Source organism: Talaromyces amestolkiae (genome assembly GCF_001896365.1).
Source record: "Talaromyces amestolkiae strain CIB chromosome Unknown scaffold10.1, whole genome shotgun sequence".
NCBI classification, from domain to species: domain Eukaryota; kingdom Fungi; phylum Ascomycota; class Eurotiomycetes; order Eurotiales; family Trichocomaceae; genus Talaromyces; species Talaromyces amestolkiae.
In genome coordinates, this window is record NW_024468046.1 from 973790 (window position 1) to 986264 (window position 12475).

General features: G+C 47.1%; 5 protein-coding genes across 5 annotated transcripts; 3 read left to right on the forward strand and 2 right to left on the reverse strand.

The window, feature by feature from the left end:
• Nucleotides 1–516: 516 nt before the first annotated feature.
• Nucleotides 517–1305, forward strand: BHQ10_005821 (uncharacterized protein; the record flags this gene model as incomplete). The annotated part of the gene is made up of 4 exons (XM_040878339.1): nt 517–607; nt 667–989; nt 1053–1101; nt 1169–1305. The coding sequence occupies 4 exons, from the start codon at nt 517–519 to the stop codon at nt 1303–1305; spliced, it is 600 nt and encodes a 199-aa protein (XP_040734325.1).
• A 1064-nt stretch (nt 1306–2369) lies between these two features.
• BHQ10_005822 (uncharacterized protein) lies at nt 2370–3888 on the forward strand (the record flags this gene model as incomplete). Its single annotated transcript, XM_040878340.1, has 4 exons — nt 2370–2427; nt 2589–2791; nt 2853–3015; nt 3074–3888. The coding sequence occupies 4 exons, from the start codon at nt 2370–2372 to the stop codon at nt 3886–3888; spliced, it is 1239 nt and encodes a 412-aa protein (XP_040734326.1).
• Nucleotides 3889–4713: 825 nt separating this feature from the next.
• On the forward strand, nt 4714–6536 carry BHQ10_005823 (uncharacterized protein; the record flags this gene model as incomplete). The annotated part of the gene is made up of 3 exons (XM_040878341.1): nt 4714–4851; nt 4913–5693; nt 5746–6536. 3 exons carry the CDS (start codon nt 4714–4716, stop codon nt 6534–6536), a joined length of 1710 nt encoding a protein of 569 aa, XP_040734327.1.
• A 318-nt stretch (nt 6537–6854) lies between these two features.
• BHQ10_005824 (uncharacterized protein) lies at nt 6855–8993 on the reverse strand (the record flags this gene model as incomplete). Its single annotated transcript, XM_040878342.1, has 1 exon — nt 6855–8993. The coding sequence occupies one exon, from the start codon at nt 8991–8993 to the stop codon at nt 6855–6857; it is 2139 nt and encodes a 712-aa protein (XP_040734328.1).
• A 2009-nt stretch (nt 8994–11002) lies between these two features.
• On the reverse strand, nt 11003–12415 carry BHQ10_005825 (uncharacterized protein; the record flags this gene model as incomplete). Its single annotated transcript, XM_040878343.1, has 1 exon — nt 11003–12415. The coding sequence occupies one exon, from the start codon at nt 12413–12415 to the stop codon at nt 11003–11005; it is 1413 nt and encodes a 470-aa protein (XP_040734329.1).
• Between the last annotated feature and the right edge of the window lie 60 nt (nt 12416–12475).

Consider the following 12475-nt stretch of genomic DNA (forward strand, 5'->3'; position numbering starts at 1 on the left):
AAAGGTGCCTGAGCCCTGAGGCACCAGTTACTAAGCACCCGTTTGTGGAGTAGACCAACCGCAAAACAGCTGATCATCGTACACATTCACCAGTTCATGCACGATAGATGCATCGACATTGTTCGTGTGTAGGCAATTATTCGGCGTCGAGCTTAATGATATAACCAGTCAGATCGTGCAAATACGAGTAAGCTGTAGCAATGCTAAATAATCAATAAGTTCAGCTCAATCTAGACTGATCCGCACTGTTTCGGGTTCCCCTCCTTCCACCGCCTTTCTTACCCCACTGCATCAACATTTCAGGAGTACATCAACAGATACTTATTTTCCTTCCTCAATCCAGTGCTGCTGTATTAAGTTATACTGGTGAGTGGCATTTACGAGTTTATCGGGCTACAGTGTCTCTATGCACGTCAATCGCTCTCCCTAATTACTTTACTAACCTTGACCTGTGTTGAAGATCTAGTTCGTACCTGATATCCAAACGATACATACACATATCAAGCCACAACCAAAATGGGTGAACACGACGACGAGCTCTCCACCAGCAAGACCGAGGGTTTCAAGGTCGGCGAGAAGAAGACCATTGCAGAATACACAAACCTTGGTAAAACCAATTTACCTACTGTCCCTAGCCACGGGCGTACCATATCTGACTTCTTTCAGACCAGAACGACGAATCTCTCAACAGATGGAAGGCCTCCCTCGGCTTGAACACCGGTGAACCCATCGGCAACCCTAGCGACCCAAGGACATGTATCATCCAATCGCTCGCCATTGAGACACCCGGAAGGCCCGATATCACGCTTGACCTGACTGGTGCCAACGCTCTTGAAACGCTCAAAGACAAACCATTCACAATCAAGGAGGGTTCCAAGTTCTTCACCAAGGTTGTCTTCCAGGTGCACCGCGATGTGCTGAGTGGGTTGAAATATGTCCATGTGGTTAAGCGCAAGGGTATCACAGTCACCAAGGATGAAGAGATGCTCGTATGTTCACCTCTTCCTGTCTGCTGCATGAATTTCGGCGTGCATTTGTTGATTGCTTTATAGGGAAGTTATGCGCCAAATACCACCGACAAACCATCATACGAGAAACGATGTAAGTTCAGAGATCTCAACAGCCGCCCTGGGCAACTGCATGAGCTAATCATCTCGATTTGCTGTAGTCCACGAAGAAGAGGCTCCTTCTGGCATGCTTGCCCGAGGACATTATAATGTCAAATCACGATTTGTGGATGACGACGGTCAAGTCCACCTCGAATTCCAATGGTCTTTCGACATTGCCAAAGACTGGGCGCACTAGATGACCCTGTCCTCGTCTGCAACACAGCTTTTGATTTTTGACAATATGCCAGTTCGCATTGCAATGAAAATTTGTTATTCGTATTAGCACGTTTGATCCTATTACCTAGCACAATTGTTCCAACATTGTTGCTTCACATATCCATACTTTGTCATTTTTTTTTGTTGATAGCAGTAAGCTTGACCTGGCGAGTTGCACCAAAATTATATAGATTGACCGCGCATCTAAAAAGGTGCCAATGAACATAATCATGCTGTAAATATTATATTCAGTGTAGAGCTGTGAGGCGCTATCAAGCCATGTAGTTAATCAAGAGAGCTGACAGCCGCAACAGTAATTGCTGGGGATTATGTTATCCGGGGGGGGCCCGATAGTGTTTTAGAGATACGAGGTATGTGACAGTGTAACGGTATGTTACCGTTGCCGTAAGGCAGCTTGCGTAAGTAAGACCTATAATTGGTAAATGCAGCCGCGGCGGGACCTGCTCATTGGTAATACCGTAACGATACTGTGAACTCCGTAAGCAACACGTATGACGCGAGCGTTCTCCCTCGAAATGCGTCTAGCACTAAAGAAGTTAAATCACTCTTACCCACTAGATCCTTTGCCCAATCGAGCTTTTGGCCCACCCCCTTTTATGTTGACGCTCTCTGAGTTGTTCCTCGCTGTGTATCCCACGAATTCAACACGATCCCTGTGCTGTGCCCAAAAATCAATGGTCACGGTTCGCATGAGATTGGCTCTCCTTTTATCGATACGTTCAACGCTGAGTTGTAGAATCTCCACTCGCTAGTACGCAACCGTGACTCGTGCCTCAGGCTGTCCCGCCTTGCCGTTCTGGGGATTACGGCACTACGGCGACCTACAGCGACGCGCTTGCAACGTGGCAGCCGCTACTATCCCTCTCCTCTTGCGCTTTCGTGATCTAATCGTTCCTCAAAAATACTTTCTTCTTCGTCCTATCTGTCTCGCTCGTGTCCATTCGCCCTTCTTCCCCGCCCCTCCTCCTCGATTTTATCAACATTTACTGCATCGCGCCGTCGTCACACGAGCACACAGACACCATGCGATCCCTTCCCAAGCAAATCAATCCTCTCATCCTCCCCGACGCATCCCCTTCTTGTAAGTCCTGCTATCCGTTCGTTGGCGCAAAACCCGCGCCGTCTTCCTCGTCGCGTGCGAAACGTCTACCGATCGCGAAGTCCACTGTTACGCCTTGAGACGAAAAACAAGTTCTCTTTTGTTCTACAGCCCACTAACGCCTTTTTGTGATTCAACCACAGTCCAGGATTTGCTCGCGTTGCGCCGGCTAGGAAAGACACATCTGACCGTCAAGCCCGGTCAGATCGGAACATCAAATGCCACCAAACCAGAGAACCTTGGACCTTTTGAATATGCGCACCTACGCGCTCCACTACCCAAGGATTTGTCTGGCTCTGAAATATTCCCGTCGCAAACCACGAAACAAGACACATATTTCTTGATGGTAAGTCTATCGCACAATGTGTGTCCGGTCTACATTCAGTTTCTTACATGATTCGTTTTAGCGACGGAGTAAGGATGGTTATATCAGCGCCACCGGCATGTTCAAGATTGCGTTTCCCTGGGCCAAAGCAGAGGAAGAAAAAGCCGAGAGGGAATATGTCAAGTCGAAAACAGAGACAAGCATCGATGAGACTGCCGGTAATCTTTGGATCTCGCCCTTACTAGGTATGTCATACATGAAATTGTTTCATTTTCCATATTCGCCAATATCTAACTATCGTAGCGTTGGAACTTGCCAAAGAGTATCAAATGTTGGACTGGGTCCGCGCCTTGTTGGACTCCACGGATATCATTCAGACCCCTGCCAGCTCGAAGAAACCCATTACACCACCACCCAAATTCGAGATGCCGCCCTTGGAGACCTTGACGGAACTCAACCCTACCTCGCGTACTCGAAGCCGGCGATCTGCTTCCCCTGCCAAGTCATCTCCCAGGAAGACCGTATCTCCACGCAAGTCCAGGGCTCCTCGCGCTACCAAAGAGAGTTCAGTGGCTGCTACAACAGCTGCCAGCGCTTCCCTACAAGCTGCACTAGATGGTGCTGCCGAGGCAACGGATGAGCCCAATGGCACGGTTGAAGACACCGATGCTGTTGTTACTGAAACCACCGAAATTAAGCCCAAGAAGTCTCGGTCGAAGAAACAAGCGGCTGTCGATGAGAAGGTTACAGTCAATGTTGAATCTACAACTGAGATCAAGGGTGACATCGAAACCACCCAGACAAATGTCACTGTTGAAATGCCAGTCACCCTGCCTGATCTTCCTCCTGCCGAAGACACCCAGGCAATGATTGCACAGGCACAAAAGATGGTTGAAGAGGCAAACAAATTACAAGACCAAGACGCCACAGCCGAGTCATCCTCGCCCAAGGCCGCCAAGAAGCGCAAGTCAGATGAGGTTGAGGAGGACGAAGACGAGACTGCTGATAAGCGCGCTCAACCCACTAAGAAGGCCAGAGTTTTAGAAGACAAACTCCGAAAGGAGCGGGTTCGCAACAGAGCTCTTGTCGGGGTGACTGCTGCCTTAACACTTGCGTAAGTTGTGTCCATTTACCTGTATAACTGAATCATACTGACTTTCCTCATCACACAGTGCTGCAATTCCTTATTTCTTTTAGTTCCCCACACTCATTTCCCACATAGCCCAGACTGAGTGTGAAGCACAGTCTCTCCTCTTTTAATAATCATATCCTGACCCCTGCCCTGTGCACCGGTATGCCAACAGATTTGGTATAAGATGTAAAAATACCCCCTACCTTTTGCTTACAGAATACCACCTTCTTTCCCCCCTTGTCGTTTTCTATTCACATTTCATTACTCTTTTTTCTCCTTTTTACAATAGGGCATCATGACTTGATTGGAGTTGTTGCGTGGAATTTTTTGTTATCATTATCTACACCTCCCATACATTTTCTGGCTCTGCAGGGTTGAAACAATTGTGGCTGAAATACTCAGCCAACAGAGGATGAGTTCGCTACGATTGATCCGTCTGTTAGAATGATAGGTTGCAATTTGTCGCACTGTATGAAGTGATGCAAGATTGCTTATCTGAATGAAGTGGTTGAATCAATAATAATAAACACTTTCTCTGATAGTAACATTATGTACCCGTAGATCTGGACCAGTCGCAAACAAGACAAACACGGAAGTGCTCCGCATCTCCCAACAAAGACCAGCCTGACAATCCAAGCTTCTTCACACGACAAAGCTCAGGAACAAATTTCACAATCCTTCATTCCAGCCTTCTGATTACAATAACAGGGCTTACAATAGGCTGTACCGAGGCTTGATTTTGTATAATAAAATACTAAGCGAATAAAAAAAATTCATTGTCTCAGGCCAAGTCCTGTTTTCTGGCAATGCCATGTCTCTTCCTGGATTAGAGCTAGCTGAAGCAGCAGTCGAAGCCCAATACGCTCTTCCACCGCCTACACAGGTTAATCTGCGTGCTGGATCTGAATGGAGGTTTGAGATTGCATTTGGTGCGACGGTTCGAGTCAAGGTTCGCTTGTGCAATTCCCATAGACATGTTTTAAAATAAGGGTATGCTGACAATGAGCTAGTTACTCACCGGCACCGCAGAGCTATTCGGAACTGAACTCGCGCCTTTACAAACATATACATTCAGCGGTACAAAAGCGGCAATATACACCTGGCACGGATGTGCGCTAGAAGTTACAGCTGGTGAGACGGTCAACACGTCGAGCAATGGATTTGCGCCAGGCGGATCTACGAGCGGAGGTGGAGGTGGTCAAACACAGGGATACGGCGCGGGAGGATGTTCAAGCGAATACGTCGCCGAGGATACGCCCATGGTAGAATATAGTAACGTCCATTTCGGTCTTGAGACAATGCGGCAAGAGGCCCAAACAGAAGGTGGGAAGGATGGGCCACGGGTGTTAATACTGGGACCCGAGAATGCGGGAAAGACGACATTGACGAAGATACTAACGGCGTATGCGACCAAAATGGATCGACAGCCGATAGTGGTGAATCTAAATCCAATGGAGGGCATGTTGAGTGTCCCAGGCACATTGACGGCGACGGCGTTTCGGTCGATGATTGATGTTGAGGACGGGTGGGGAAGTAGTCCGATGTCTGGGCCGAGTCCTATCCCAGTGAAGCTGCCGTTGGTCTACTTCTATCCTATGAAGAGTCCGTTGGAAGCGGATGGAAATGTCTTCAAGCCTATTGTCTCAAGGCTGGCGCTTTCAGTGACGGCGCGCATGGCCGAGGATGACGATGCGCGGGAGGCGGGTATAATTGTTGATACGGATGGTAGTCTTGGTTCAGGCACACCGAAAGCGCTGGAGTTGATTCACCATATTGTCACAGAGTTCTCTAGTACGTTCACCTTCTCCTCTCTCACCTATCACAATTTCTAACGGAAAAACAGTCTCAACGATTCTAGTCATCGGCTCAGAACGCCTTTACAGCACCATGCTGAAAAACTACGATCAAAAACCAACCACCAGCGCATCCGCAACCCATTCCGACGAACGCATCACAGTCCTCAAACTCTCCAAATCCGGCGGCTGTGTCGACAGAGACGAAGCATTCATGAAAGCCATCAGCGAATCTCAAATACGATCCTACTTCTTTGGCACTACAGCGACGAGCACCGCCAGTACCGCGAATACAGGCGTTATAGGGTCGATATCCGGTGGTGGGGGGAGTAATAGTAACAAAATCACGCTGTCGCCTCATACGCAACAACTTGATTTTGCATCACTGGCTTTGTACAATTATACAATCACATCTACCACGACAGAAGAGGATGAGGATGAATACGACCCGTCGAATTTCGGCGCTGAATCATTCTCTACTCTCGCTGGCCAGCAAGAAAACACAACCACTACCTCTGCAAATGCAAACGCGCCCTACGACCCCTTGTCATCAACATACTCATCGTCCGGCGCAACAGATAACGAATTACCTCTGAAAAAATTCACGCAACCGCCAACCCTAGCCCTAGCAAACTCCTTGATTGCGATCACCCACGTCCCGCCCAATGCTCCAGTAAGCGATATCAGAGACTCAAGTATCATGGGCTTTGTATATGTCGCGGACGTAGATGCAGACAAGAAGAAGATTAGGGTTTTGGCGCCTGTGGGTGGACGGATGCCTGCGAAAGCGCTGGTTTGGGGGAAGAATTGGCCTGGGGAGGTTGTTGGGTTGGTTGGCTGATTTGTTTCTTATCTGCTTGGCTATAGATATAACAGAAAATACATCTTCAAGTCAAGGAATAGGATTCTTTTTCATAAGAACTGTGTCAAATTCGTAGGGTATCTAAACTAAACTTTTTTCTCATAAAATGCAAACAGAAAGATCCAAGATGAATGAAGACTTTCGGAAACAAAAAAGCAGATACAAAAGAAATAGCGTGTAGCCAGTATATATGAAACTCCATCCCCAAGCAAATACCTGTATTGATCATAGTCAATACTTCATAAAAAAATCATACTCCATACGAATACCGGTAACATGCTTCGTCAGTTCATAATGTCATTCGTAAAGTTTCCACATTTCAAGGTTGTGTCTCCATTCATCCTCCCAATGCCATCCCCTTTCCGTCTCCGGCACACGAAGTAACTGGTCCTCTTTGTTGTGAAATCGTAGCTCGGCATCAAATCTGTTCAATGCTTGAGATTCTAACATACGGAAGTCATTGTCCAAAACTGCGTCTTTGAATTTGGCTCGCATGCGAGGTGAGTATAGTTGACAACTTGCCTCGCGACATCGGTTCGGCCCAGATCCTGGTAGAAGCCGAGGAGGGTTGGCTAGTCGTCGGGCGATTGGCTTCTGTGCTGCTGCTAGAGGACGCACAACATCATCGTAGCAGTCTTCACACACAGTAAACTCGGGCAGTTCTGGAATGTAATGCCACGTTCCAAGGATAGGTCGTTGGCGTCGGCAGTCGCGTAGGTTGTACTTACGCTGAAAGTAGTCGACGAATTTACCATTGTCCGGATATTTGTATCGCTCGTACTCGCATTGAGTCGCTGCGGCGTCGAGAATATCAACATATTGCACAAATCGTGGGCTGTCGACGGCGAGATCGCAAAATTTCTCCTGAAGGCTGGGTTGACGTCGAAAAGTCGATTGTAAAGGAGGCATTAGAATTTCCAGATTGCGTACACATGCCGAGCAAGCTGCGAATTTGGGAACATTCAAACCAGTCTGACTATCGACCATCCGGTACCATGCTTGAGTTGACAATCTGCGCCCCGGGCAGGTCAAGCCTGATGGCCGGGTCACTTCATATAGTAAATCCAGATTGGCGTAGTTCTTTTTGATAGTCTGAATCCAGGCCAATCTTGTCCATACCTCGCTAAATGAGCAACTTATACGCGCCTGCGCGTTACTAACGCTGGGTTTGAAATAGTCATGAAACCTGGAGTTACCGATCTGGCTCATGCAAGAAGGGCAAATGTTTAAATGCTCCAGTCCAGACATTGTGTACCAGTCTTGATACCCGGAGACCGGATAGGTCCTTGGACAAGGACGCAAAGCGAGGTTTTGCGATGGGTCAGGTAGTTGAGTAGCGACACGTTTTATAGGACTAGCTGGAATAATTGTCCGAGTTGGCGAGATATCAGAGCTGTGACGGTTGAAGGTTGGTGTCGCAAAAGATTCTGGTACATGATATTGCGGGGTATCTTTGAAAGACACAGCTCGTCGTGGCCTCACAGTCTTATACTCTGTACCCTCATCAGAAGAATGTCGTGGAGATGGCGGCCGTCTTTGTCTAGAGGTGGTCGGGAAGTAAGAAATTCCTTCGCTAGGAGGCGTTGCTGAACCGACTGAAGGATAGTACTCATTCCAGTCCTGGGAATCGCTCGGTGATACTTCTCTGAGGGGACTAAGAGGCGAACTCGGCTGAGAGATGTATTGCACAGGACATATCTCGCTCAGTTTCTGCACAGGTGAAGGTGGAGCAGAGGCAATCACAGTGGTTGACTGTTGTAAGTCTTCGTTCCGTCTGCCGTCATATTGATAAAGATTCTTCTGCGACCTACTACGAAGCCGGAGCTTCTCTTCCAAAAGTTCTGCTACCGTGGGCCGACTGCGAGCCGTACCGGATTGATCTTTTCTGACCGTTAGTGTATCTCGAGAACGAACAGGAACTGATATCAGGCTTGGAGATGGTAGCGGCTGGTTCTGACGCCGAGGAGGATTTGGACGCTGTAGAGGCTCGTCGATGTGTGACTCTCGTTGCAGGGAGTTTTGGTATTGATGTTCAGCTGCACCGTAAGTAAAGTTACTAGCATGCCCTGATTGTTGATACGGATACGCATGTGAAAGACCGTAGTCATATTGCCGACGATGGTCTTGTTTAGTCCGTGGAACAAAGTCCACCGGTGGTGGTGTACGCGGCCCAGAGCTTTCCCGGGACGACTCGCTGACGAGAGAAGGCGGCTGCGAAGTCGAAATGTCGGTATCGGCGGTAGCTGATCGGGGAAGGTTCTCAATATCCAGAAGAATTGGCAGCTGATCTACCGTTCCACGCTCACATGCGCCTTCTACCCCAGGCTTTTCCCCCAACAGAGATAAGCCTCCGAGTTCATGAGAGAGAGACTCGAACTCGTCCTCCACAAAAGGCCTTGGGAGCCTCCTGGGCTGGGGTCGCCAGATAGATGGCATTGTTGTCGAAGAAAGTAGAAATATCGAAAAGCGAAGTCGCAGACGAGAGAAAGAAAACGGTTCGATCAAAGGCTTCAATTGCCTTTTCCTTGGCCTGTTAGCCTGTTGCAGTCGATGAACAGAAATGAAACAAATGTTGTTTTGGCGAGGTAAACATAGCAATCAGTTTGAGCTGATTTGAGGATGACTATTCGAGGATGTCGAAAGGCGAAGTTGTTCTGGAGTAAGCTTTGTATCGGAAAGTTGATGGTGGGAAAAATAGCAGTTCTGACAGCGGGACAGAGAAGTATTTAAAGAGAACCAATGTGAAAAAAGCAAAGAAAGTTACCTGACAATAAAGAGAAAGCAAACAAAAGAAGAAGCAGAGATTGGGTGCATCGGGCAGCTGAGACGAGGAGGTTTGTCGTTGTTTGCGGGCAGGGCAGGAGCTGGTTGGGCTTCAACCCTAACAACACACCACCACAAACAAACCAGCCAGACAGGTCTACACCTTAGAGAATAAAGGCAGAATTTGAAACAAGACCAAGTCCCACCCGGGCGGATCTGATGATTATATATAAATTCATGTGTACAAGTCTAGTGGAAGAAGCTATTTGTAACCATCACTCGGAACGAGACATCGGTATGGGGCTTGAAATTACATATGTAAAGACTATTCGATAGGACGAAGCGGCTATTTGAATCTGCAGAATGTGGCTTCGTAATCTACATCGTGCAGTACTCGTGCATCATCGTACAGTAGTAGAGCAACAATTCGGATAGTGATTGCCGGATCAGAGACTGCCAATCGTGCGTAATCGAGATTAGAGTATAGATAACAAAGCTTCGAAGATCAAAGCCGAGCAGCACTACTCCTGTATCATTCAATAAAAGCTCGTCGTTAGACTTGTGAAGCGACAAGATGGATACGCTCCACTCGCCTCATTTTTGTTTTGACTTGTAAAGCGGATGTTTTGTGAAGTTATTTGCCACATGAGTTATCCCTGAATGGCGCCGAGCTAGGGTAGTCAATTTCCTTGTTGACAGATGCACGATGCGACTACTGAGGAGATCCAAAGGTCCAATCGGTGACTTGCATAAAGCAAATAGGTAGAAGGATGTATAGACGGGCAGAGCCTTGCCTCGAAAATATGACTAATCGCTATGCCTTTGTAACTTTTCACGGTTGTGCATGTACAGGAGCTGGACCACTCATTACAGACACGATAAATTATCCAATTATCCGGTATATCAACGGGTCGTAACTAGGTAACAAGCGTTGGCTGGAGATAGGTTAATACTGTCGTTGACACTTTTCACCAATGATTTTTTTAAAAATGGAGTTGCCTAGAAATCAGGACTTTAAGCGATGTTTGCTACTTTGCACAATTTTCTCACCATTCATTTAATAGTTCCAATAGGCTGTACATGCAAAGGGGAAGCGTGACTGTCACGGCCACGTCGCAAGTCAAGTCCTGTGTGACTCCAGGATTGCAATTAGGGCTAGCATTAGCGTGGATTGGTCTTCAGCAGCGGCGGCAAACTTCGTGATCACTGCAATGTATGGCAAACACGGAACTGAAAAAGGTAAGTTTTTGTAGTGTAGATTGTACTATAATTTTAAATCAATATTGTGCTGTGCAGATCCATATTTTTTTGTATGAGTTTGGGCATCATTCGATCTGATTTGACCATGCAGCCCTGTCGACTCGTGCCTGAACCGTGCCTAAAGCCACCCACACGGTGGATTTTACCTAGATATGGAACACATGAGAGACATGAGTGATCTCAAGGGTGCTGCTGCTAATGAGGGAGTGAGGGCATTCTGCTTGTCGTCCCCTTTTCACCTCTTCTATTTCGATGGATCTTAAATAATTCATTTTTGTAAGGAGTATAACCTCCATCATAGCATATATTCCCCTGCAAAGTCTTCTTGCGCGGTGATGTGTCAAGTAAATAGTGTATTATACCTGAGCTTGCATGTCATTGAACTAGACATTTGGTTGTGGGCATGATTCAAGTCGGCGAGTTCATGAAAGGATCTCTGGTATTTCCGGGTTCATAGCATACAGATGGGTATACTTTCGCGCATTCTGGCAATACAAATCATAATCCTGGAGATATGTTTCTGCAATCTCAGGAACCAACGGCTCTTCAACATCTTGAGTAGTTGGATGTGCCAACAGCGAGATTATGGAAAGTAAAACTTGCTCCAGTTTGTAAACGGGGTGCCATTCGCTCGGCTCCAAAAAATCCACGCAAATTGCTCCACGAGAATCAATATTCGGATGATAAACTCTGGTTACAAATCGCATTTTCGGGGGCGCAAATGGGTATTTTTCGGGGATTTGCATATCAATCCAAAAAATCCCATCTTCATAAGGTGTATCTGGGGGGCCTTCAATACACGCTCTAAGATGATAAATACTGTCATTGATAGGTGAAACGCTGAACCCTTCCGTGCCATCGTGAATAGTCCTATGAAGATCCTTTAACAAGCGTCTTCGACGCCAATCTGTCGAATTATCGATATCGGCTTCGAGTGCTCTGATATTGGCCGGCATTGAGAATTGTTTCATGCAGAGGGCTTCATTCACGTCTTTAATTGACTCCAGCTTGGACCCGTACTGCGCCGTTTTGCTGTTAGCTCTCCATTGCGGTGAGACGGGAGTGGCCAATTCCCCGGCGTTCCTATTTGTGTGCTGTGTGTCGTTCGCCAACGATAGAGAGTTCAAGTTTTCGGCGCTCGTTTTAATCGCCAGGTCTTGGAACTCGCATTCAAGTTCTTGAGAATTTGTTTGATTAAATGGTAGCTGAGTATGCGCCGTTCGGAAGGAAGGGTCATGCGATAGAATTGACGGATTGATATCGGAGTGACCCAGAAGTCTTTTAAGTCTTATACTTGCCGCGTCGGACACAGTATCGCTCAAAACAGATCTAGCAGTCTCGAGCCGCTCGAGAATAGATATATCTGAGATTGACTCGATCTCTTGCTCGATGTTGCGCTGTTGCCGGTCTGCAATTGCAGGGCTTGTGTTTGTTACGGATTCCACATCATTCACAGAATTGCTCAATTCCCCAATGATCTCACCGAGTCCCTCCCTGGTATCAGTGTTTATGGAAGAGTAAGTTGTGTGGGTGTCTGTTCTTCTGGTTGAACCTTTAAAAAAGCCCCGAATTCTTTGTTGTATGGCAGAGTTGGTGGATGGTAGCATCACAGGTGAATCTTGACTTCGACTTCCTTGCAGTTTTTCTGTGTTAGTTAAAAGCTCTATGATCCGCATCATTGCAATTTCAACAGTCACACGTAAATTGGGATCGTCAAGCTCTTGGACTCTAGATTGTGGGTCATCGAGACCACAAGCCTCGCCCCATGCTTTGAAGCGAATCAAGAGCATAAATAGCCTAATTTCATCATACAATTGGTAGTGCTCATTGCTCATCTTGTTGAGGCACACTGAGAAGAGCAAACAAAGATTCCTAATTATATCCATCATTACATA